Here is a 23,947-nt window from a genome sequence, read left to right on the forward strand (position 1 = left end):
CAAGGAAATTCTTGACAGCCCAGAGTACCATGAATTTTGGCAAATGAACATTTATCTATTCCTTTAAATAGCCACTAAGAATATTGATGGAGAGAACACCTTGTGAGGCTTGTACCAGCTTCTGAACGTTCAGGTGCTGGTTACCAAAGTATACAATGCTGCGGTGAGACTGAGGGAGATGAACCAACTCAAGACCTTAATTCATCCTCTGTTAGTAGAGGAAATCCCCTTAGGGAGGGATTAGCTTTTTTCTGTGGTGGCTACCAGAAAGAAACAGCATGCTCTTGGGACTGAGTGCTGAGGTTTAAGTGGAACTAGAAGGTTTTATTATGCAGGAGAAAAGCAAGACTCAGTGGGATTTTTACTTAAAGGTGTCCACAGAGTCTGCTCTCCTTCTTCTCCAGAGACTGTCCTGAAGCTCTAGGAGGGACTGTAAGAGGCTGCTGTAGTTATCTCAATGCAGTTGAACTTCTATATTGCTGCGTCTGTGGAAGAATTTCTTTTTCATTAATCTTGCCAGCAGAGAAACAGACTTCTGAGTTATAGGATTTTTGTCTCTACGAAGCAGTGTAGTTCAATGAGGCCATGAAACGGTACAATTGCTCATTTGCTGGTAGGATTGGTGTTTTAAATGCTTAATGACTAAGAAAATAATCTAGGAACATAAAATGAAATAATTTAAACAACTGGAAATTGGTTTCTTTATAGCAACAGGAACATCATTATTTGTGCACGTATGCTGTCAATTCTTGGTGATACTTCAGGACTATTGTCATATATTTAGAAAATACTCCAATACTGATTTAACTCTATTGAGATTAGTAGCCTGCTCTTGACAATGCTGATGAGTCACAGAGAGACCACACTGAGATAGTCCTGCCTGAGGTTCAAATATTGGTCAGGATTGACCTGCAGTGATCATGTCCCCTCATGGCTAGTTGCAAAAAAGCCAGTGCTGCTGCTGACAGCTGGGGCAAAAGACGGATGTACCGAATTGTAATTTCCAAGTCAGGATTGTAGCTCAGTGTCCCCAGAATAAGAAGGACCCTTTAAACTAGCAAAATACACAAGTAGTATAGTATGAGGCCCTTTTTATGTTTTTCCCATGAAGCCTGATCTTGTAGACGTTTATAGTTTGGGATGTTATATAGCTGCACCTTTCACTGTTTAACCTACCTGGATTTGGGAATATGCTGATTTATAAAGCCATCCACCTGAATCCTCTATGATCAGTTCATTTACAAATATTGAATTTCCTGGTAAGGTTGCCCTTAAGTGATGCTTTGCTTTTTTTTTTTTTTCTTTCCATGTAATAATACTAAGTGATTTCTGGCTGCTGTGGTAATGCTTGGAGGAGTCTTTTGCTCAGGTGTGAGCACAACAGCTCCAAGCCCATTCAGGACCACTCCCCATTCTGTTTCCCTCTCCTCTTTACGCAAATGCCCAAACTCCGCTTACAACCTTGCTGCTACTACTGAAGGTGAATGTCCTCTTGCAGAGCCTGAAGAAAAGCATTCCCATGGAAGATTCGCTCTCTGCTTTCTAAGCTTTTTTTAGAAGAGCATTACCATGCCTATGCAACTAAGCCTTTAGCTGGAATAAACACTGAAAAGACAGAAAAGAGTAGAGCTGATAGATTTTTCCTCTTCCAGTCAGAAAGCCTGAAAGAACTTCTGGTAGTTGAAACTATCCTCATAGAAATATGATGTGTTTATGTTATGATCTCTATCAAGTAACATTATTTTTTATAAGAGATGCTTATGTTCCACCAGTAGATTATTTCAGTTTGGCCCACAAGATGACACATGCACGTCAGTAATTTTCAGAGGATACCTGCTCCCTGCTGATGGTCAGCTGGCCTTTTATTCTCACACCAGGCTATTTCCCGTAAACTCTGTCAACAAGAACTCAGTCAGGTGCCCTGGGGCAGTGGTAAGTGTACCTGCTCCAATTCTATTGATTGCACCTTCTTACAGTTCTAGAGGGAGTTCTGTAAGTCTCTACAGCAGGAGGTGGCAGTCTTTTCAGGGGCAGTGTGCCAGATGGTACCTTTCTCTCTCAAATTAGAGATTAAAGATGCCAGTAGGAACTCAACTGGCTGCTTCCCAAAGATTTATATGACCAGTCATCAGAGCATCAGTATCTCATTGGCATTTGAGGCATCAGTTCCTTCTTTGTTCAGCGTTCAGTGGGATCCCAAGAGTAGGAGCTGATTGCCTTCCAGAGGTGTCTTCTCTGAATATGCTACATCTGCCAATGCCCATAGCTACTGCACAACTCAAGCATGTCCTTGCTTTAAGGTCAGCTCTACGGACCACTGCCACCTCTTCCTGAGTATCGAATGCTGCACTTTTTCCATTGGCACTTGGGCCTTTGCAGGACTTTGCCCCTGAGACAGTTACAGTTTGGAAGCAGGTGTCCCAGGTGAAAAAGCATTGAGATAATTTCCCTGTTCTTTGGTTTGAAGTCCATCTCTTCACTTTGCCATTGCCTTCAGCTGCGAGCAGGATGACCTGCAAACCACAGGCTTTGCAAGGAGACTTACTTCTGGGGGAACTACCGTTGTCCTAGTGGTCAAGATTCAGATTTTCAATTTTTTACAAATCCCTTTTCTACGTCTGGATTATAGAGGACAACATATCCTTGAACTAGGAAGGGTAGGACTCCTGCAAGAATTCACCTGTTGAAGGACTCAGAAACTTCCTGAAAGAAAAGGATATTATTTCACAAAGGGATTTAGAGTAGCTCTTCTAGTGCAGAAAGATCTGGCCTAAGGCACTGCACAAAGATCTGGCCTAAGGCAGTGCACATTAATCCATATTTGATACTCCAGAAATCAGTATGGTTTCTCCTGTGAGTAAAGAATTGGAATGATCCATGTTTCAGAAGCAGGAAGGAAGGAGAACGATCTGTTTTATGTAGATTGAAAAAGACATATCCTGTGGAGTCTGATCATGAAGTTGTACATGTCAGTGAGATGTCAGTGAGAATTTTGTCTCCATAAGGCGAAAATTTTACTCCTAAAAGTGCTGCTTTCTAATGAAATCACTGTTAATTAAATTTCCTCTCTACATTCCATTCAGTTATCACTGGACAAAACCAGCCAATTTCTTTTATTAGCTATTTCAAAGAAATCAATTAAAGAGTTCTGATTGCCATTTTAACTCACAAGCTTTTGTTAATGAAGATTGTTATTTTTATTAACATTATCTGCCATGTCTAGCTTTTGCTTGCTTTAATTTTCATTGTCAAATTGAAAAATAAGGTTTTGCTACAGAGGGAAATGTATTAATTCCTACCAACAATAGATTGAAAAAACCCCCATTTATAAGGATTCCTATCACTTCATTATCACTTTTCTGTTCTAAATGAAGAGACAAAGAAATGAAACAATGAAGATGGTGGGAAGGAGAATTAAATTTGTTCAGATATGTTAGATTTTCACCCAAGGAAGGCATGCAGCATCCTCTGCAGTGTCCAGGTACCCCCAGCCTGGGGACATGGGCTGAATGTGTTCTGGCTCTTTCAACCCTGCATATCTGGATTTCCTTTTCTTTTAAATGAGGTGCAAGGTGGGAGACACGGAGAGTAACTGGGTCTTGGCTGGGTGTGCAACAAGAAAACAACTGCACAGAGTTCCTGGCACTCCCAGCTGAAATGTGGCTTCTGTTGCTATTTACAGAATACTTTTTTTTCTTTTTTTTTTCCGTGTCACTTTCTTTGTATCATTAACCTCAGCCAGATACAGTACTGTTCACTTCCTGCCCCAAGCTGTGCTCAGCATTGCTGAGTGTCATTAAACAGGTATGAAGGTTCATGCCAGAGTTTTAGTTTTGTGTGGAGATGCATCTGTAAAAATAGCATTTGCATTATCTGAATTGACTGGAGATCACAGGAGATACCTAGATTCATGGATGAGTGGATATGATAAGGACTTCCCTACAGTGCAGATTGTAAAAGATAATCAAACCTTGGCTTAGAGAGAGCTACAGAGAAGAAATGATTTCTTGTATATGACTTGGTAAGTCAGCTGGCAGAGCCCTTGCACAATCTACAGGGTGCAATTCTCAAGTGCCCTGTTTCAATGCTCTCACGCTCTGCCTGTTTGCATGTCCCTGGTCACACAGGACTACTACTTGCATTGTTTCTCTTGCTAGATTATGGTCTGCTCAGCAGCCTTCAGCCCTGATATGGCAGGAACAGCTTGAGCAAGGTAAAATAACAGCAAGGTGTTACTCTGCCTCTACAGAAACATGCTTAGCCTTTGTATATAGCTAAGGTAGGGATGGTTCACTCAAGCACATGATTAGTTACTGAGGCACTGCAGCTGAGCATACATGCCTCTTAACTTTTTTTAATACCATGTTACAAGGTTGCTGCTTGAATTTGGAAGTTAACTGTAATGAGAAAGTGCCTTCAAAATCTGAGAGAATGAGAAGGAGAGATGACTTTTCTTTTTTTTCCCAGGCAAATTTTATAAAAAGGATGTAGGATTTTAGGATATCTTATTTTTATTCATATTCTAAAGACTTGTATGAGCAGTTAACATTCACCTATTTCAATGCAGTCATTTCAGGTCCAGACATTTACTATTTTCAGTCGGTCAAAGTTCAATTAAATGGAGTTGAAGGGTTGGAAGTCACTGAAATTGGTAAGCTGGGTTCTTGGCTGTTACAAAAAAATGCACAGCAGAGGCCTGGTGGAAAAGCTGCAAAGACAGTCCATAGCTGCCTTTGTGCTCCCTTGTAGCCAGCTGTACCATGGGCCAGTTCTCCAGTATGCATCAGAGCATTGTAAAACTTGATCTAATGTATATGGACTGCCAGCAGCTGTGAGAGTCCATCTTCACAGCCTGGTGCTTTCTCTCATCTCTGACAGCATCCCCAATATCAGACTTGGGTGAGGTGGCACAGGACTGCGGCTGTTGGTGAACCTCCCAGATGGCAGGGCAGTGGAGTAGCTCTACTGCAGCTGAAAACTGTGAGGTCTTACCTGAACTAAGGGTGAATCCTGCCTTCTGACAAGGCTGTAAACAGATGTAACCAAGTCTCTCCACAAGAAATCACCAAGTTTCATTTCAGAAGAGAGTTTTTATGGCAAAGCAGGACTTGACATTTCTGCTACTGAAAGCTCTTCCTGCTAATAATATTGTCCAAATTAGGAAGGAATTGAGCAATATTAGACGGCATGGTTCCTTCTTCAGGTGATAATGGGAAGGTAACCGATCACCTACTAAATAGCAATTGGGTTTGGAAAAAGGAGTTTGGTTTTTTGGGGTTTTTTTGCTTTTTGCTTTATTGTAGAATTCCAGTATCAATAGGATAATACCAGGCTGGAAAAATCTGTGGTATCAACCTTAAAATTATTTGGCTTACAGACATATAGTTTGAAAGAGCATTGTTTAGATGAGTAACTAATTGTGGAGTTTACTAAATACTTCCAATATGGGTTTATGGGTACAGTGATTTGTTCTAGTTCTCACAAAGGAGACCTGATTTCCCAGCTCAGCTTTTACAGTAGCCGTGCCAGCTGCTGAATTCAAAGATATAATTCCCAATAACAGTGATCTGATAAATGATCTGAAGTTTCCTACAGAATCTTTCCTAGCTGTGCTGTATGTGAACATTGTCTGTCTGTTCTTTAGGAGGAAATACGTCCACAGTTTGAAGCCAAGTACTCCAAGAAGGAACGAATGAACCCCATATCCGGGAAGCCAGAGCCTTATCAAGCATTTGCAGATAAATGCAGCAGACTCATTGTTTCTGCATCTGGAATATTTTTTATGGTTTGAGAACTTTTATTTTTTTACCAGTTGAAAAAATACAAAATAACATTATCTCTGCTGAGAGAGTATGGAGACATTGCATGTAACTGCCTGAAAGAGAAATAAGCTCTAGCATGTTTACTGCAGGCTGAAAATCTGTATGTAGCAAATCACATGAGTTTCTGTAAAGTCCTACACTAGTTTACTCTTCACTGAGTCTCACAGACAGTTAAGTCCTTCCTTCAAGGCTATACACATAATGCCATATGTAGCAACACATGTACCGGAATAGCGACTCTATCACATTTAAACACCAACTTCAGCTGACTGAATTAGCTCACTGATTTCCTTGCCTTCCTTGTGTAGACGGTGCAGAGTGATGGGGAGAGATGACATGGAAGAGGCAGTTGTTCTTTGTAAACTCTACAGAGAACCTAACTAAGGAGCCTAGTAATGATGTTAACATGTCCTAGTTTTTCAGTGTATTGAGGAGGTAAGGAAAGGGTTCATATTCCTAGTGCAATTGAAATGGAGAAACAGATGTTCCTTGTCTAAAATGAGGCATCTCTCCCTCTTCCAAAGTGTGAAACTAAATGGAGCAGCAAAATCTCTCCTAACAGAGAGCTGCATGCATTTCTGCTGAAATGCCCCCATCCTCTAACTTCACTGAAGCTGTTATTCGCTGTTATTCACATGACAACAGCAGTGGTAGGACTGGTCTTGAAAACACAGCTGGCATCAACTCAGACCCTCATGGAATTTACTAGGACTTTTCCAGGAGGCTAGAAGTTGATATATGTGTATAACTTCAGGAGCTGTGGAGAGCCAGGTAGGTGAGCTAGCCCAGCAACTTTGTGTTTGAATTAGATGGGATGGAATGGGGCAGAGGTCTTGTAAGAAACTGATGGCTTCAAAATTGTCCAAAGCAATCTTGGACAAGAAAGGCAAGAGCATTATTGAGATGAACCGTGCTCTGGTATGCCAGGTGGATGGACAGAGACACACAGAGAAACACTGGGCACGAGGAACCAATGTACTGTCTGACTCAGCCCTTGAAAACACCTATGTCTGCTCAGGACTGCAGTCTCCGCTCAGAATTGATTCTACAGCTGCAACATTTTGCATACTTTCCCTACATTTTTTTCTTGAAGGGGAACAGATTTCATTCCCTACCCTTTGCAAATGCAGTCATTAATCTTAGCCTAGTGATAGATAGTTCTCAAAGTGCCAGAGAGAGTAGCCTTGCTCTGAATTGTGCGCACCACAAATTGTCCCCATAACAGTCCTTGAAACAGGACAGGGATTATTTTCACTGAAGATATTTTTTATTGCTGGCATAGTGTGGGCTTCCAATGAGTTAGAAAAACTGAATTTTCCCCCATTTAGATAAAAATATTACTTAAAAATTACAGCTTTAAGCACAGGAGATATACACTTACCAAAACTTAAAGTTAGAGCAGTTCTCAAAGTTTCACAGAATTGACTCTCACAGTGCAGTTACTAATACAGCTTGAACCAGGTTAGTGGTTCCCTGTTAACAAAGGAAAGTGGTCCTTCTTCCCCTCAACATTATGCAGGGAATCCAGAGACAATCCTTCACATTCATACACACTTTTCTTTTTCTTCTGCACTGGGATTATGTCAATCAATTTTGTAACTAATAAAATATGAAACCAGTTTGATTAGCATTCAGTGTTTTCAAAATAATTTTGCCCATTCAATTAGCTTAGATATACTTCAATTTTGATAGGTTTCAGTTGTCTATGCATAACTTTGGAATACACCTATCTTTTGCAAATAATCATCTGTGTTCTACTGAAGAAAACCTCTCTCTTCTTATCTAATAAGGTAGCTAATGGGTACTGTGTCAGAGTTTCTATGAGATGAGTCACCCATGCTGATTTCCAACTGTTTGTCCTTAGGTGGCTTGCTAAACTGTGACATAAATTGGTCACAATCGAAAACAGTTGTCATTTAGTGCTCAACTCTTGCATATAGAACATCAAGTGATTTAGCAGCCTGTCTCAGCTGCATGGCTTTCACATTATAACTGTCACATTTGCTGAAAGGCTCATCAGAGAAGAAATTACAAGGGCAATTGAATTTGTTACTTTCCCTAGATAGAATCTTTCCACAGCTGTAACAAGAAACAGCTTGCTAGGGTAACTTGCCAGGGTTGCTGTTGAGGCAGCGCTTACAAATGGAGACATTTTTTCCTGTAAGTGTGAAGTCCATCAAAGCACAAAATCCATCCCAAATATGACACCATCAAGCTGGGACATCAGCTTGAGACTAGCCTTTGCACATCGCAGAACATGCATGTAGAGAAAATTTCTGATTCCCAGAGCTGGCAAGACTGTTTCCCACATTAATGCTAAGGAAGAGGTACATTTTCAAGAAAATGTTTAAAACTAAAAATTATTTTAATATTATTTCAAAGATATTTTGCATTATGGACAATAAGAAGCACTTCACAATAAGAATATTGATTTTGAAACCTTTCTCTGGAATCAAAATGGCTGGTCTTTTCAAGTCTTTCATTTAATTGTTTTGGTTTTTGGAGTTTCAGGAAGAAGTTAACTCCTGTTCTATTGAAAGTTTTCAAGTTCCTCTCTCTGATTTTTTCTTCCTTTAGATCTGTGTGGTGATTGCTGCTGTTTTTGGCATTGTTATTTACCGTGTTGTGACTGTCAGCACTTTCGCTGCCTTTAAGTGGGCTTTAATCAGGAATAATTCTCAGGTTGCAACTACAGGGACTGCAGTGTGCATCAACTTTTGCATCATCATGCTACTGAATGTGGTGAGTAACACTAACATATCTAAAGCTATACCCGAGCCATCAGATCAGTAGGTATGTCAGTCTGCAGACTTTCGGTTCCTTTTTCAGCAGGAATGGAGTGTCTTGCTAAGCCAGACATGGCATTATTGTTTATGGACATCATTCACTATTTCTGGAAAGTACAATTCCAAACCGAAAACATATGTAAAGCATGTTTGAATGTTATAAAAAATATTTTAGGGAGACATGACCATCCTGTAATTCCAGCTTCCGTTTTCACAGTAGTTTACCAGTGAGGATATGCATATACAGGCACAATGTCCATATGCAGGAGAACTCCCTTGGGCTGAAAACTTCACAAGGCTTGAGCAGACATGACTTGTTCCATGAGCTGCATATGGCCTTTGCCAGGGTACACCAGAGACATGGTCTGGGTGCATTGTAGGGGTGCTGCCTGAGGTCAGGTTATTGTTGTGAACTGGTTTGGAACCAGGCTTGGGACAAAGACAAAAATGGAATTTCTATGTGGTAACAGCCCCAGCAAGACAGTATAGCATAGATTAGATGGGGAAGGAGTTTCATTCTTCCATCGAGATGCAGGTACTTGTATATATTGCTGTGATAGCAATGTGTCTTCTATTTGTTGCTCTTGGCAAGAGGTGTATGGCCTTTTACTATCAGGTTTTTGTCAACTGACTTAGAAGAATGCATTTTAACCGGGAGGAGTGATCAACCTACAAACCATCTAGGTACTGAAGCCAGGGCGGAGTATCTCTACCCACTCAGTAGCAAGTGTCTTCTGCAAAAAGCATGTTAGGCTTTGCTCCAGGAGATATGCTGACTTACTTCCTAGAGGAAGTATGGGATGTTATTTCAGGCCTGCACATTTCGAAGTGCTGGCTTAGAGACTACCCTCTCTCCTGTGCAATACCCAAGCATTTCCGTCATCTAAAAATTAATTTTAACAGCCCCTGACTTATATAGCAGGAAATTCCAAGAGGCTTTGCTGCAGGACTTCACTTCTCCCTTTGGCATAGGCAAGACTGGATTAGTGACTAGGACAGTCTATCAATAACTGTTGACTTTCCTATGTTTTCCCTAAGGTTGGGCTATAGGCTGAGAAAGGGCAGAAAGAAGAGGTGGAAACTGTTATTCTCTCTGAATTTGTACTGAGGGCTCTCTTCTTTTATGTTATTTTTGATTTATTGTTTGTTGTCTTCAGTTTTTGGGGGCTTTCTTTAATCCACCTAGAGCACACAATAAGCATAGAAGAAATAAAAAGAAAACTATATACATCTATGTCAGTACAACATCCATTTCCAAGCTCTCAGTATAAGTCATTGCATATGCAGTGAAACAGGAACAAAGAAATACTGCATGAACAAAATTATTTGGTTCTCAAAGAGTTTTACAGCTTAGAGAAATTCTTAAAATAATGGAAGTTGGCTTGAAGGTGCCTTTTGAGAAAGTCTGGTTTATTTCCTAAAATACATCAAATAAGTAGAGCACTGCAAAGATGGATTTCTTAAGCCTTATATTCATTACCATGCAATAAACACCACAGCCTTAGATCTGGGTATATGGGTATCATGGAAACAAAAGATCCCCAAAATATGAAACTGCAGGAGCTTTTCAAAAGAAGGACTTAAGAATATAATCCCTCACTTCCCATGATGAATTAATGTAGTTTACTGAAGGACAGTAGTGGGATTTCTTTTGAAAAAAAGAATTTTCCCCAGGAGCAATTCAGGTAGTTGAATCCTCTACAAACTGTGACTCAAGAAAAGTAGCAGGAAAGCAAGCAAAAATTCAGTAATAAAACCAGAATGGACCACGGTATATATAACAGTAGGGAATTCACTGCTACGAAGCCTGGAAAACCGCCAGTGATTCTGATACAAGTTGACAACCTCTCTAAGCACCGGGGGAAAGGTCTAGACCACAAGTAACTTCTAGACTGGATGCTTTGAGAGCTAGGTACATACACTGACACATCCATCAGGACAAAACAAAACGACCTTCAAACATAATGTCTCCCAGGTAATCCTGCAGTCTGACCTGGGAACAATCATTAGCTTTACCTATGTTAATAAAACCTGTTAATTTCAGTGATATAGTCCATAGAAAATATGAACACAGAACAGAATATGATCCTAAACAATGCCCCTTGGGACTCATAGTGATAAATTGCAGGAGCAGATAATTAGATCCAAACATTGTTAACAGAATCTCTAACACAGTCTTACTGTTCCAGGAGGAGTAGCAATAAAATACAGTCTCGATACACCCTTCTGGAGAGCAATGTACATTTGTAAAATAGCACACTCCCTGCTGGGATCAGGATATAAACCACCCAGACATTTAGCACTTTTACAGTTGCCCTTAAAAGATGCTTTTAAACCTAGAAGAAACCACCTTTTTCATTACTTGAAACAAAACTGTTTACTCCAAAGGCAGCAAAAAGCTATTCTAACCAAGAAGTGGTTGTTAACATGGATGAGATAATTCAGGATTACTTCAGTTCTTAAACAGGCAGTTTGATCTGTAAGTTGTACATAATTTAAGGAGAAGTTTATAAGGGTAGCTGCAAATGAAAAGAAACGTTGCTGATATGCACTTTAGGAAAGTACTTGAGCCTGAAATATGAGGAGCTTTGTATCTCTGTAGGCATCAGTGAGAGTTAAGGACATTTAGCGTTTTGTTGGAACAGGCTCCAGACTCATTTAAAGCAAATGGAAATCATTGTATTAATTTACATTAATACTGATGTTGGTGGTGATGTACTTTATAGGTTCAAGAACCCTTTGCAAATACTAATTGTAAAACCCCACCACGTTAGTTTTTGTAAGCTTTATGAAGTTAACAATCTCCCAGAGAGTTTGAGAGCATGGTGTCTGCTAAGCACAGAAAGTACCACTTAGGATTTAGAACAATGTCACTGACTCAGACTAAGAAATGTGTCTGGTGGTGGGGATTACTAAAGACTTTCTCTGAAGCAACCCTGTCTCCCCAGTGTCTTTCCTTCCAGCACCAAAAAAATCCTAAACAAAACCAAAAACCAAAAAACCTAACATACCAGAGCATGCTCTTACTAGGGTGATTTTTTTTGTGAGATAAATGTTCCATAAGTAACTAAAACAAAAATCCCAGTTGTGCTATTGTTCTGCTTTGGTTTTTTGGAAAAGTTATCTCACCCTTTTTCACTGTGTATGTAACATAGGGACAGTGACAGCATTTTTTTCTCCATATATTGTGAATGGAAAGAGCTGAGCATAAGCTTTAAAACTATTACTGTTCCATGTTTTATTATATCATTATTGTATTATTACTATGTAGTTTTATTATCATCATTATCAGAACATCACAGAGACCATCTGGATGTCAGATTTAACGTGTCAGAGCAGTTAGTCTACCTAGAAAGCAGTTCTATATTTTTGAGCTGGTCATGTATCTAAGAGGCTGTTTCTTCTCTGTTACAGCTGTATGAAAAGGTTGCTCTTTTCCTGACAAATTTAGGTAAGCAATGTTAAATAGAAAATTGAATTATATTGTACTGGTTTTTTGGTCCCTATAATGTGATAGCATTCAATCTGTCTGTATAAATATGAAAAATCCTAATTAATTTGCAGTCTATAGAAATTAATGTTTTTCTTAAGTTTATTATAAAGGAGTATATAAACTAAGCTATAGTGCCATTCAGTCAGTGGTGACAATCACCCATTTGCCATGCTTGGTTCTTGTTCCAACCCCTTACTTTGTAAGAACTTAAACAAATCGTTACTTTGGGGGAAAAAGCACGAGTTTTCAGAGAGACTGAGCACTCACAACCCCCAGGTTTTGTGAAGACCTGGAAATGGGGGAATGACTTCTGGAAACCAAATTTTATAGCTTGAAACTAAGGTTCTTATTGACTATCAAACATGTGCCTTTAAGAGGAACAGTAATTTGGAGGGAAAATAACTAGCTGACTCATCACCTCTACCCACACCTAAACTCTAATGGTGTTCTAAGTTTCAGTAATCTTCTAAGTTTCAGTAATCTTTTCAGCACACCCATAAAGGTGATCTTTACACTAGAGTAAGGACAACATGTTTTCTAAGGACAGTATGTACTGTCACTGGGGTAGCAATAGGCTATCACTCATATATCCATGGCTCAGGCAGACTCTCTGGGATCCTGATCATGCTGGAGGATTGCAGTAGTTGGTGGCAATTGGCAAGGGCTCCTTAGTGTCAAGAAGCCTGGGATAAGACTCTTGCTGAAGGCCTATTAAGTGAACCATATTATGGCATGTTTGAAGTGCTTTGAGCAGATTATTTTGAGCTTCTGGATACCCGTGTACATTGATGATATTCAGTAAAGTATTTTGGACCAGGTGGACAGATTTTGATGTCTTCTCAGAGGAAACACACAGCTAATTTTAGCTAGTGTCAGAGCTTTTTCTACATCTGGGAAGTCATAGGTGATGTGTTCAAAGCACATATGTAGTAAGATAACATTTTGTTCTGTTGTTTCTTATTAGACTGAGAGTCCTCATTTGTATGCTGTAAATTTAAACTATTTTTGCCATCCTGTATCCCTGGAAAAGATACCTGCTAGTTACAGTTGAGAAATACGACTTTCAAGTATGTGATTTGCACAGGCTACGTCCTTTTACTCCCTGTGACACCATGGGGAGAGTAAGATATGGTCTAGAGACCTTGAAGCTTGATTACTTTCTGTCAGGTTATCATCAAAGTAGTTCTGCTTCTTGTAGCCTGTGAAGAAAGCACTTGTATGAAAATTCAGTGGGTCAAGCTGTTCTGACCATGTTCAGACTGTTTTGTGGTTTTTACTCTGATGCCCTAAGTAGCTGATTGGGTTTGAATGATCTTTATCAGTGTAATAAGCTCAAAGTGGGATTGGCAGCAAAGCTACATTCAGGATGTCCTTCTTCAGCCTTTACATGACCTTTTCCAGAGGTCACATCTGTGCTCCTCCAGAGCATTGCCATTGTCTCTGATGGGCATATGAGCAAAGCTTCAGCTGCAGCAGCCTTGTTAAAGTCAAACTTGTCCTTCCCACAGACTGGCATCAAAAATCCACGATGTTTTATTACCTTCTGCTTAGCTAAATATATATGTACTGGCATACACACAAACTTGGGTTTCTTGACAGGCATTTCCAAATTGCTAACACAGTTGTTAATTTATGGTCTATTTTATGGTTTTGTTGATGCATCTATTTGGAATTTCCTCTTGTGTAGGGCAGCTCTAATTAAAGAGAATCTAGTTTATCGTTGTTGTTTCTGTACTTCCAGTACTTTACTGGAGGCTCCTTTGGAAGTAGTACATGAGTACTACTACTACGATACTCAGAATCACCATTAGTACCTCCACTTCTCCTCTGATTACTCCTGTTCACAGCAATGGTTGACTAATAACAAGCTCCTGCCAACTGGAAAGTAGGTCCAGGACATGGTACTGGTGTGTTGGCATAGAAGTTGTTTTGTTAACCTCTGTCTTGTTATCTCTTTAGATGAAGATTAAGGGCCTACCCAAAGGGAAGAATATGTCTTCCCCTCTCCCATTTGCCTTACCCCATCCATTGCAAAATATTTTTTCTCAGTCTTCTGTGATGAGTTCCCTGGGACAAGGAAAGGGAGTCATGCGTGGCACGCCACTGATACCTGCGTAGAGTCCTTAGGTGCCAGCATGGTGGGTAAATCCATGAAACAGAATTGCAAGGAGGATTTGCTCCAGTTCAGTGTGACATCTCTAACAAAAAGGCACTTACATAGCTTGTAGTGGAGTGCTTTCTGGCAATGTCATTATGATAGGTTGCAGAAAAGGAAACAAGAGAAGAGCTTGAGCCTGTAAAGCACACAGGAATCCAGGAGGGATGTTTAATACACACATTATCTTGACAACTTTCTTATAGTCTCCTGGGAATATATGTACCCAGATATCAGAAGAGATTTCTAAGTCTTTACAAGCCCACTTGCTGTGTGCTGGTTTTGGATACAATTTCTTCTGTCAGCTTATATTTTGAAATCAGCAGGCTAATTTACAAATACATTGTCAGCTCCGATAGGTTTGTGCAACCTTTGTGCCAAGGGAAATTGTTAACCTGATTAAACCTCTGAAATTCTGCTTGCTTTCTTCACAGAGCAGCCTCGTACTGAATCTGAGTGGGAGAACAGCTTCACTCTGAAAATGTTTCTTTTTCAGTTTGTCAATCTGAACAGCTCTACCTTTTATATAGCATTCTTCCTTGGAAGGTAGGATTGATGTCTGCATCCTCATATGTGCAAAATGAAGTGGAGAGAAGAAATAAAATTGTCTGTAATGAAACAAAATGGGACCATATTACCACACATCTCAAAACGCAAATTCCATACTAGTAAAGCACGACAGATTGCAGTTTTATTTTACTTTCAAAAGCCCAGAAACAGTTGTAGTTTTCATTTCCTAGCACCACATTGGCTCAATGCTAACTTTTAACAATTTCACTACTGGAAACTGATGCGTCCCACAAGACTATATATGCAGGTCACTTCACTCTGTCTTTATGTGTGGAATTTGTACAGGTAAGTAAATAACTTAACACTGTCTCTTTTTCTTTCAGAATAGAATAGAATAGAATAGAATAGAATAGAATAGAATAGAATAGAATAGAATAGTTCAGCTGGAAGGAACCTACAATGACCATCTAGTCCAACTGCCTGAATACTTTGCTGATTCTTATACATGATTTGGACTATTAAGAGTGAATTATGAGCTATTGGTTGGATTTTTGCACAGAAAATGAAAGATACATATATACATTTGTATGTGTCTTTCTGCAAGTCCCCTAAAAGCAAAAGAAGAGCCTCTGAGTAGAGAAGGCTTGAGTAAAAGAATCCATCAGTATGGATTATTTGCGTGTGGGAAGTTGTGGGAATCATTTTGGGAGAAAACGTGGGAGAATAGTAAGAAAATTATGTTTTCCTAATGAAAACGAATATTCTCAGTGATTTCACAGAAAGGCAGATATCACAGCCCACATTATGGTGTAAGGAAATGGACTGGCAGTTGAAAGGCATTTTCCAAACGGACATGAACAGTTTTATTCAGATTTTCTCTCTTCTCTGCATATGCTGAATGTCCAACAGCAGAGTATTTGGTATTGAAATAAAACTAGAAGTAAAAATGTACTTATCCCTTCACTGAAATTATTCCAGGAATCCCCCAAAATGTTTTGCAGAGTAACATCTTTTATAGTTGTATCAATCATGCTAAGATGACATTATGTTAAAACAACAGTGTGAGCTTTCTTCTACTGCTGTGAACAGCCTGCTTACAGAACATAGTTGATGTATATTCCTGTGTTAAAGATTTACAGGACACCCTGGTGCCTACTTAAGGCTGATAAACCGGTGGAGACTGGAAGAGGTGAGCGTTCGCTAACTACACACTGATTTATCTGCTGCCACAAATGCAGTGAATGCAAGCAGAGGCAGACACATAACTCTGTCTAGGTATTTTTGAGTGTGTTACTGGGTTTTCAGTTGCTGTCTAACTCCACGCTACTGACGCTACCATCTGCTACAAAAACATCTACGTATTGTTATATATGCCCTTTTCAATGCTAGCAGTTTTAGTGTTTGCATCACATTTGGATAGTGGCATCAAATGGTTTAAACATTACTCACATTTTTACATTGGAAAAATTTCATCCTTGAAATGAATCAAAGTCAGATATGAATCTGACAACTTTTTGTTTCTAAAAAATCCTTTCTTCTCAGCTTTTCTAGCCTTGTTGACCAGGGAGCCAAAATAATAAAATAATACCTTAAAAATCCAGACATATAAAATGTACTTGAAAGTTGACCAAAACAACTGAACAAACTTCCCAGAAGAGCTACTGTCATGTCTATAAAAGGCATGTTCCATGTCTATAAAACCAAATCGATTTGGAGAGCAATGAGAGGTTGGCTTTGCAAGTCACTCAAGGACCAATCCCATTTTTTTGGCAAATACATTCAAAAAACATTTGACAGTTATTGGAGGTGAACAGCAGCAGTTTCTGGACCAGTCATGTAGTTTCCAGCGCTGCTATTTGCACACTCAAATGCCATGGTTTCTTTCCTGCTTCACAGATGAATAACTGAGACAACTTTGCAAATACATGACAAATGGCAAGTGGAAAATGCAGGTCTTACACTGCCAACATGTATTTACAAATGCAGAAGTATTTTGGTTAATAGAGGTCATCCAAATACTAGCAAAAAAAGGAATAATTTGAAAAAGACATCCTAATTTTGAAGTAGTGAATTCTGTACATTCAAGGAAAGACTACTTGATAAACGGGCAGACAGAAATACACTGAACATCATTCCAATGTCTGAGAGGGGCTGAGCTGACCTAACAGCTTGTTGCTGCCAAAAGAAGACAGTTCTGCTCTTCCTTTGAGCCTTCCCCCAGAAGTTTGCTCCTTCCTCTTCCTCTGCACTGGCTCTGGCTTGTCCAACCCTGTGAGGAGCCTATTCAGTTCCCTGTATCAACAGGAAACTGTTCCTTTTTCTGACTGAATTAGTTTTCTGATGAGTTACTGGGATGAATCATTTCATAGAGGGATCAGAGAACAGGGAAAGATCACCTTTCTGCAGGAGCAAAGATAGGAGGAAGAAAGAACCACGTTTGGGAGGGAAGTGCAACAGCGAGGTGTTACAGGTTGGGTCAGTTGCTGGTGGAAGCTACTAGTAGTCCCTAGAAGCTAATTAGTAGTCCCTAGTATTTGGCTTTTCTCAGAGCAAAAAAAAAAAAAAGTCTAATAAGAGAAGAAATGTATAATAAAGAAAGTCTCAACTTTATTGACCATATCTGTGTTAGGTCTTATTAGAAACGTAATTTAGAATATAATGCCCAGATATCCCTCCAATAGCCCTCTCTTCACCTGTTGGATGAAGCCAAGTCTAATACATTTAATAACATGATATAGTCTAGTGCAGTGTCCGTAGGCATAGTCAGACCACAATTTATATATTAGTGATGTTATGGTTGTAAATTAATGCTGCACCTACCTCTCTCAGGTTATATTGGCTCATGTGACTGATTCCTAAAAACAGAAGGATGATGATTTAATAATAATGCCAGAGAGGTTAAAAATAATAATTACCTGCCACCCTGTTAATCTAAAGAGAAGATGAATGAGGTCAACAGAAACCTCAGCAGGGACCCAGGTTCTGAGCATTGTGTAATGCAGTATGTATAAGAAATTCCTATCACATTTTGTTATAGGTCATAACTAATTTTTCTCCCTAAAAGTTAAAGAGAAATAGTTCCAGTCTGTTCGACCTACCCATAATATCCAGGATTTAACAACACAGCTTGGACTCCACTGTTTGAATCCACAAAGTCAATTGTGCAAAAAGCTGTTTGAGGGTAGAAAGTTTTTGGTCCTTTTCTGTTTCTTCCAATATTAGGTGAAAAATTGTGGGAGTACCTAAATTTGTACTAGCTGAACTTCTCTCCCAAAAGCAGCACCACTGCTTCAAGGTCTGGAGCCACTGCTAAAACAAGCAAGCAAGCAAGCAAGCAAGCACTCAGCAAGAGACACTGTTCAACAGTTAGAGATTTTTAGTTCTTCAAGAAGCGAATAGCTTTGCATGGTCCACTCAGTCATATACATTAAATAGTACTCAATAAACAGTAATAGGTCTATCCTCTAGGCATAAACTGTTTGCCTGTGCAGCCAGGAGGAATTTTTCTCTTCATACTTTGACCTGATGCCCAGTCAACCTCCCCAAAAACTATTGAAATCATTGGAGAAACTTGGTAGCCTTTGCCTATGTCCCACCCACAGTTGCACAACATATTAGAAGCACTAATGTGAAAACTGCATTGGTTTCAGCTGATTCTGACCTCTGCAGAGAATTAGGTGATAGGCTTAGAAGGCTGATGGTATGGTACAGTCTCATATGTTCCCATGAGTTTATATTAAAAAAAAAGTAAATAAAGAGAATGGCATTTAATTTCCTGTAAGTAAATTATCTAATATCCATTTCTAGTCTTTAAGAAATGCTTTAAAACTCAACATTATTTCTGCTTAACCTTTTGTTTCTTTTTTTCTATAGTGCCACCCTAGTGGATGCCTTATTGATCTCTGTATGCAAATGGGTATTATAATGGTGTTAAAGCAAATCTGGAATAATTTCATGGAACTGGGCTACCCGTAAGTAAATATAACGTCTATGCTTCTGTAGGTCATGGAAGAATACTAAGTTTATGCTTTCCTTATGACCAGTTACATAAAAGCAAGATACAGTAGTCATTACAATAGAAAATCTCCCCTAGGATACAGAAATCTCAGACAGATTTCCAGATATGTAGAGATAGATGGTGGTTTTTTTTTTTTTTTTCACATTGGACATAGTTTGCAAAAGTGAAAGTGCAATATAAACAGTAACAAATAAATAATATATGGGAAGTACTTGATTTCATTAAATTGTATTCTGTGTTTTAAAACTCCTTAAAAATAACTGTAGGACTGCAATTTCCTTACACAGGAAATATTATATGTATCATTTTTTAGCTATGCCATTAAGTTCTAAATTGGATTTCACCTTGCTGGGTGATAAAAGATGCCTGAAAGGGCAGGTATGAGCTGGAAAAAATGCACTGCTGACATATACACTCTCAGAGATAGAAAAATGTACTGACTGGTATATAGACAAGTTCCCTGGTGATCTTCAGGGTATTATGGAGCTGTGCCCTAGCTAAAAAGTTTGACGATTATTCATTTTTCTATTGGTTCATTTCTTATTGATTAATATTTAATGAGCATGTTTAGTGTGATTAATATAGACAGTTGATGCTAGAGACAGTGTGGCAGGTCATCAAGGGAAATTAGCAAGTGTGAAAATATAAGAGAGAGCTGACATTATCAGAAAGTTTGTCCTTACAAAGTTCAGAGGGATTTGCTTTGCTGCAGAATCCACAGCAGAGCTAGTGGAGTTTGGTCCCTGAACTGCAGAAACATATCACAGCAGCATTTTCAGGCAGCCTCAGTGCTCATCACATCTACCTGTAATGAGAATGGAGTGAATGATTTAAATGCACAGAGTAATCAGCAACCAAGGTACTCAAAGCTTGCTATCTCTCTGTCTTCGTGGGTTTGTGTCTCATGCTGCTTGCCAGGATTTTGCAGCTGTTAGGGCTGGAGGAATCAGCTGGGGTGGGGAGGAGGGAACAGCAGCAGCAGTATTGATCCTTCTCTTTCCACTCCCTGCCTCTTTTGTCAGTTTTCATTAGATCTGTCTGCTACCTATCAATAGGGATTTGGAAATCTAATAAAGAGCACAGAAGGGGATTAAAGAAGGTGACTGAAGGAGATAGGAGGAGATTGTTTAAGAACAAGTGATTTCATAGGAATAAACACCTTCAGGTGAAGTTAGTCTCTTCACTTTAGAGTTACAATGAAAATCACAACACAAAACACACAGTCATAACAGTGTGAGATGCTTCAACTTGAGATGTATTTGCTCTCTAGACCTTTCAGTCCACCTTCTAGCCCTGAAATGCTGCAGGCAAGTGCATTTCCTTTTCTTGTGAAAAGAACATGGTAATTTCAGCTAAGAGCATGATCGGAGCCAACACCATGTGGACAGCCAGAAGATTTGGAGGCAATCCTATAGCCTGTAGTAGAACATCACTGCACCTCCACCCATGTGCTGGCTACTGCCTGCCAAGACCCAGGCAGGGCCAGCACTGTACAGTGCCAAAGCTGATAGAGAATATTTCCCCATAAGACGGTCCTAGGAGAGGAGAACTGGCAGCCTGTTTTGGAGAGTGGGTTTTTGCACTATTTCAGGGTGGCAACCCAGCTCTGTTGCAGACGTGTGCTCCCCCATGGACCGCAGAGACATACAGGGCAAGTCAGAAATGCCATAGGCTGTTCTTTGGTGCCAGGAACCCTGGCACCTGCCGTCACATTTCTCACCAATACATGTGGCACTGGCTTCTCTTCTAAAATTTCTTCCTGAAAGTTAAAAACTATCCCTAGGGTGTGTGCTAGAGCATTGATTGTTTAGTGGTTACATTTTTAATACAAATACTGGCATGTCAGAATGGTGCTTCTGCTTCATCCAAACACCACCTTGAAAACCTCTGAAAGTGTGCATCAGTTGTTCTCTCCTGCAGATAGATTTGCAATAACTAAGACACAAAGTATAAATTACTGCTTCATTTGGAGGTGGAAAACTGCAATTTCAAGTTGATTTTCTTGGAAGAACATACATCCATATTAAAACCACATTATATCGCATTGCTCACATTTTGCTCACACATAAATCAGAAAATGACACGTTTTTGAATTTTACTAGGAGTCTTAGATATTTAGTAACACTGCTTATGGGTTTCCCCTCTCACAAAGGAGGAAGTTAACCAGGATCTGTCTCAGCGTATTGGTCTCCCACCCACCTCACCCCTCAATTTGCTGCCTTTGCAAATTCAGTTCTCAGCCCTCTCACTTTCTCATGGGCAGGACACGAGAGGCAAAGTCCCAAAGGGTGCTGTGGACTGCAAAAATGTGCCCTTAACTGTCCCACAGTTCATCATTCACAACCATGGTCATTCACAGGAAAGGCCTTTTTAGGCTTTTTTAGGCTTTTTACACACTAGTGACTGGCTGTAAGCTGCTAAATATTTTAATAATTTCTTATACTTCCAAATTTTGGCTTGAAGTCCATGCTTGTACTTCTAATTTTTTTTTCTTGCACTTCTAAACTCTAGATTTTAATGCCCTGCACTCAGTTGCACCTACAGTTCTTTAAGGAAGACAGGGAAAGCTATAAGCTCTCTGGTAAATGGCCTCAATGGAAAAACAATCTCTAAGCTTTAAGAAAACAAGCAATTGGCCAAACTTTATCCAAATCCAATGGCCATTTGCCTACCATTCACAGACCAGACCTGGCCACTGTGAAGGTAAGAAGCAAAGCACAGTCAGGTAAAGGAGTGAACTATTTTCATGAGCCATCACCTTCTATCTTGCTGAGACGAAGGGGCCAACCACAACTTCGGAGAAAATCTCTGTCATTTTTTTTTTTTTTTTTTTTTGCTCTCTGTACTAGCTGTAACTCATGTCCTTTGTTGGCCAAACCAGTGCAACTCCCTAACTCCCTGACCTGGCGAGACAAAGGTGTTTATTTCACATGTGAGCACTCATTTCTTTTCTGGCTCAGTGCCTTGCATGGTGCCCCTACACATGCATTTCTTCAGGAACAATATCTTCCCCCTGAAGTCCAGTACAGCTCCCCCATTTCTTGAGATGGAGATAGCTCTCATGTCAGCCATCCACTTTTCAACCACCACATGTTGTCAGTAGTCCACACACTTCTTTCTGCCTTTTGTTCCTCTGAATGTTCGGCTGCATACACCATTCAAGGTTGCTTTTTCCCTTCCAGGATTGCCCAGGGACTGTTATCCTGCACACTGTAGAGCCATGTAGAGATATCAGCTCATACACAGGAAGGGATCAGGCAGCATTAGCACTCTATTTACTGATTTCTCAATTAGAGCTCAACTATCTCCACACAGCATTGCATTCTGCCATATAAACAGACCCTGAAGTGATTTGCCATTTTGTGTAGAGAAAAAGAAGGTCAATAAATAATGAAAAGAAGTCAAAATTCCTCCATCATTTTAACATCTAGGCCTGGATTACAGCCCATCAGCCATATCTGTTTTCACACCTGTTATGCCGTGTCATCAGCCACATGGATTACTAATGGTCTATCTTCCTGTGCATTGGGAAATTAATTTTGCAAGGACTGTTGTTCACACTTAACCTCTTCCAATTTTGTGACAAATAGCCACCAATATTATTTACCTTGTTTCTTTAATTTGTCTGAAAATGTAGGCTAATTCAAAACTGGTGGACCAGGAGAAAACTACGACAAGAGTATGGCACACAGAGAAAACCAAGCTTCCCACAGTGGGAAAAGGACTACAATCTGCAGCCTATGAATGCTTATGGACTCTTCGATGAATACCTAGAAATGAGTATGGCACTGACCTTTGTTGTCTCTCTTTCACTAGATTTTAATGTTGTTGCTTTTTTGTTGATGTGGGCTGGTGTATTCTTTTAATTATTGCTGTATGAAGCTAAAGAGGCTGCAAAACGGTTTTCATTCTCACAGGTCAGGTGAGGAATGGAAGTAAGTTTGTAAGAACCAAACCAAACCAATGTAGCTAACCACACTGCTGCTTGTTTGCTAACCTCACATCTATGAAACACTTCTCATTCTGGCTTTGCATGGGGAAGGTTGTTTTCCAAACCAGAGCCCACCTCTTCACCTGCATACATTTCTGAAGAACTTTGCTGTTATTTACTAAAGGAAGTTCCCTTGAGCTTTTATTTTTAAACTGTGTGGTACAGACCTGCATGCTTGTTTATGTTTAAAATTCACCATCGTTTACTACCTCACATTTACAAAGCAGCTTGCTGCTAAAAAGCATTGTTCTAACTAGAGGAGAAGGGAGGATAACTGCTGTAAAAAACGTTAAAGAACAAGAACTTTTGCCCTATGTAACTGAACTGCATATGTCATGATTGTTGGGGTTTTTTTCTCCCTCACACAATTCTTTTCAAATTAATGGGAAATTCGGCAGTCTGAAAACCTGCCTTTAGAAACTTACACAAAGTTTCAAACTGCTGCCCATCTGCACTATAAAAAGGAATGTATTCAGCCCTAATATTTGGAGGTATTGAGAGATCCTAGTTGATGCCGGAGTAAAAATGTCCCTTTCCAAAAGCACACTTTGTCCACCTCCAAACTTCACTCCAAATTACAAAATCTACATGTTGCTGTCCATCCCAGGGACAGATGTGCATTTGTTCTTGTCATCCTTGCTCTGAACTTTTGGCAACGAATTGCTGTACAAGTGTCACTAGAACTATTGTATGGTACAGCATAATAAGAAATGTTTGTATATTTATACATAATGTTTGTATGCTTATATTATTTGGCATCTTAGACCTTGGCATTAGATCTTAACAGTTATATTGTGATCTCTCCTTTTTTTTCCTAGTTCTTCAGTTTGGGTTCACAACCATTTTTGTGGCAGCTTTTCCACTGGCACCACTTCTGGCCTTACTTAATAACATTATTGAAATTCGTCTTGATGCATACAAATTTGTTACCCAGTGGAGAAGACCTTTAGCTTCAAGAGCCAAAGATATAGGTGAGCTCTTTGTACGTGTGTTTGTTATATGTATGTGTTATTTCTACGGCAAAGCATTGACCATGGTTTAATGGGCATGGTGGTGTTAGTTGATGGTTGGACTTGATGATCTTAAAGGTCTTTTCCAACCGCAGTGATTCTATGATTCTGTGACCACTTCAAGTAAAAGCAGATCAAGGTATTTTCAGTCATCTTCCCTAT

At 39.6% G+C, this 23,947-nt stretch overlaps 1 protein-coding gene across 1 annotated transcript in view; it reads left to right on the forward strand.

The window, feature by feature from the left end:
• ANO4 (anoctamin 4) overlaps positions 1-23,947 on the forward strand; it is a 138,446-nt gene that overhangs the window by 103,587 nt on the left and 10,912 nt on the right. The window contains exons 16-23 of the mRNA XM_059816260.1: positions 5,645-5,785; positions 8,400-8,564; positions 12,023-12,059; positions 14,691-14,802; positions 15,898-15,955; positions 18,640-18,737; positions 22,422-22,564; positions 23,594-23,746. Coding sequence (XP_059672243.1) covers positions 5,645-5,785; positions 8,400-8,564; positions 12,023-12,059; positions 14,691-14,802; positions 15,898-15,955; positions 18,640-18,737; positions 22,422-22,564; positions 23,594-23,746 — 907 coding nt within the window. The remainder of the gene's footprint in view (positions 1-5,644; positions 5,786-8,399; positions 8,565-12,022; positions 12,060-14,690; positions 14,803-15,897; positions 15,956-18,639; positions 18,738-22,421; positions 22,565-23,593; positions 23,747-23,947) is intronic.

Source organism: Gavia stellata, chromosome 4 (genome assembly GCF_030936135.1).
Source record: "Gavia stellata isolate bGavSte3 chromosome 4, bGavSte3.hap2, whole genome shotgun sequence".
In the NCBI taxonomy this organism is placed as follows: Eukaryota; Metazoa; Chordata; class Aves; order Gaviiformes; family Gaviidae; genus Gavia; species Gavia stellata.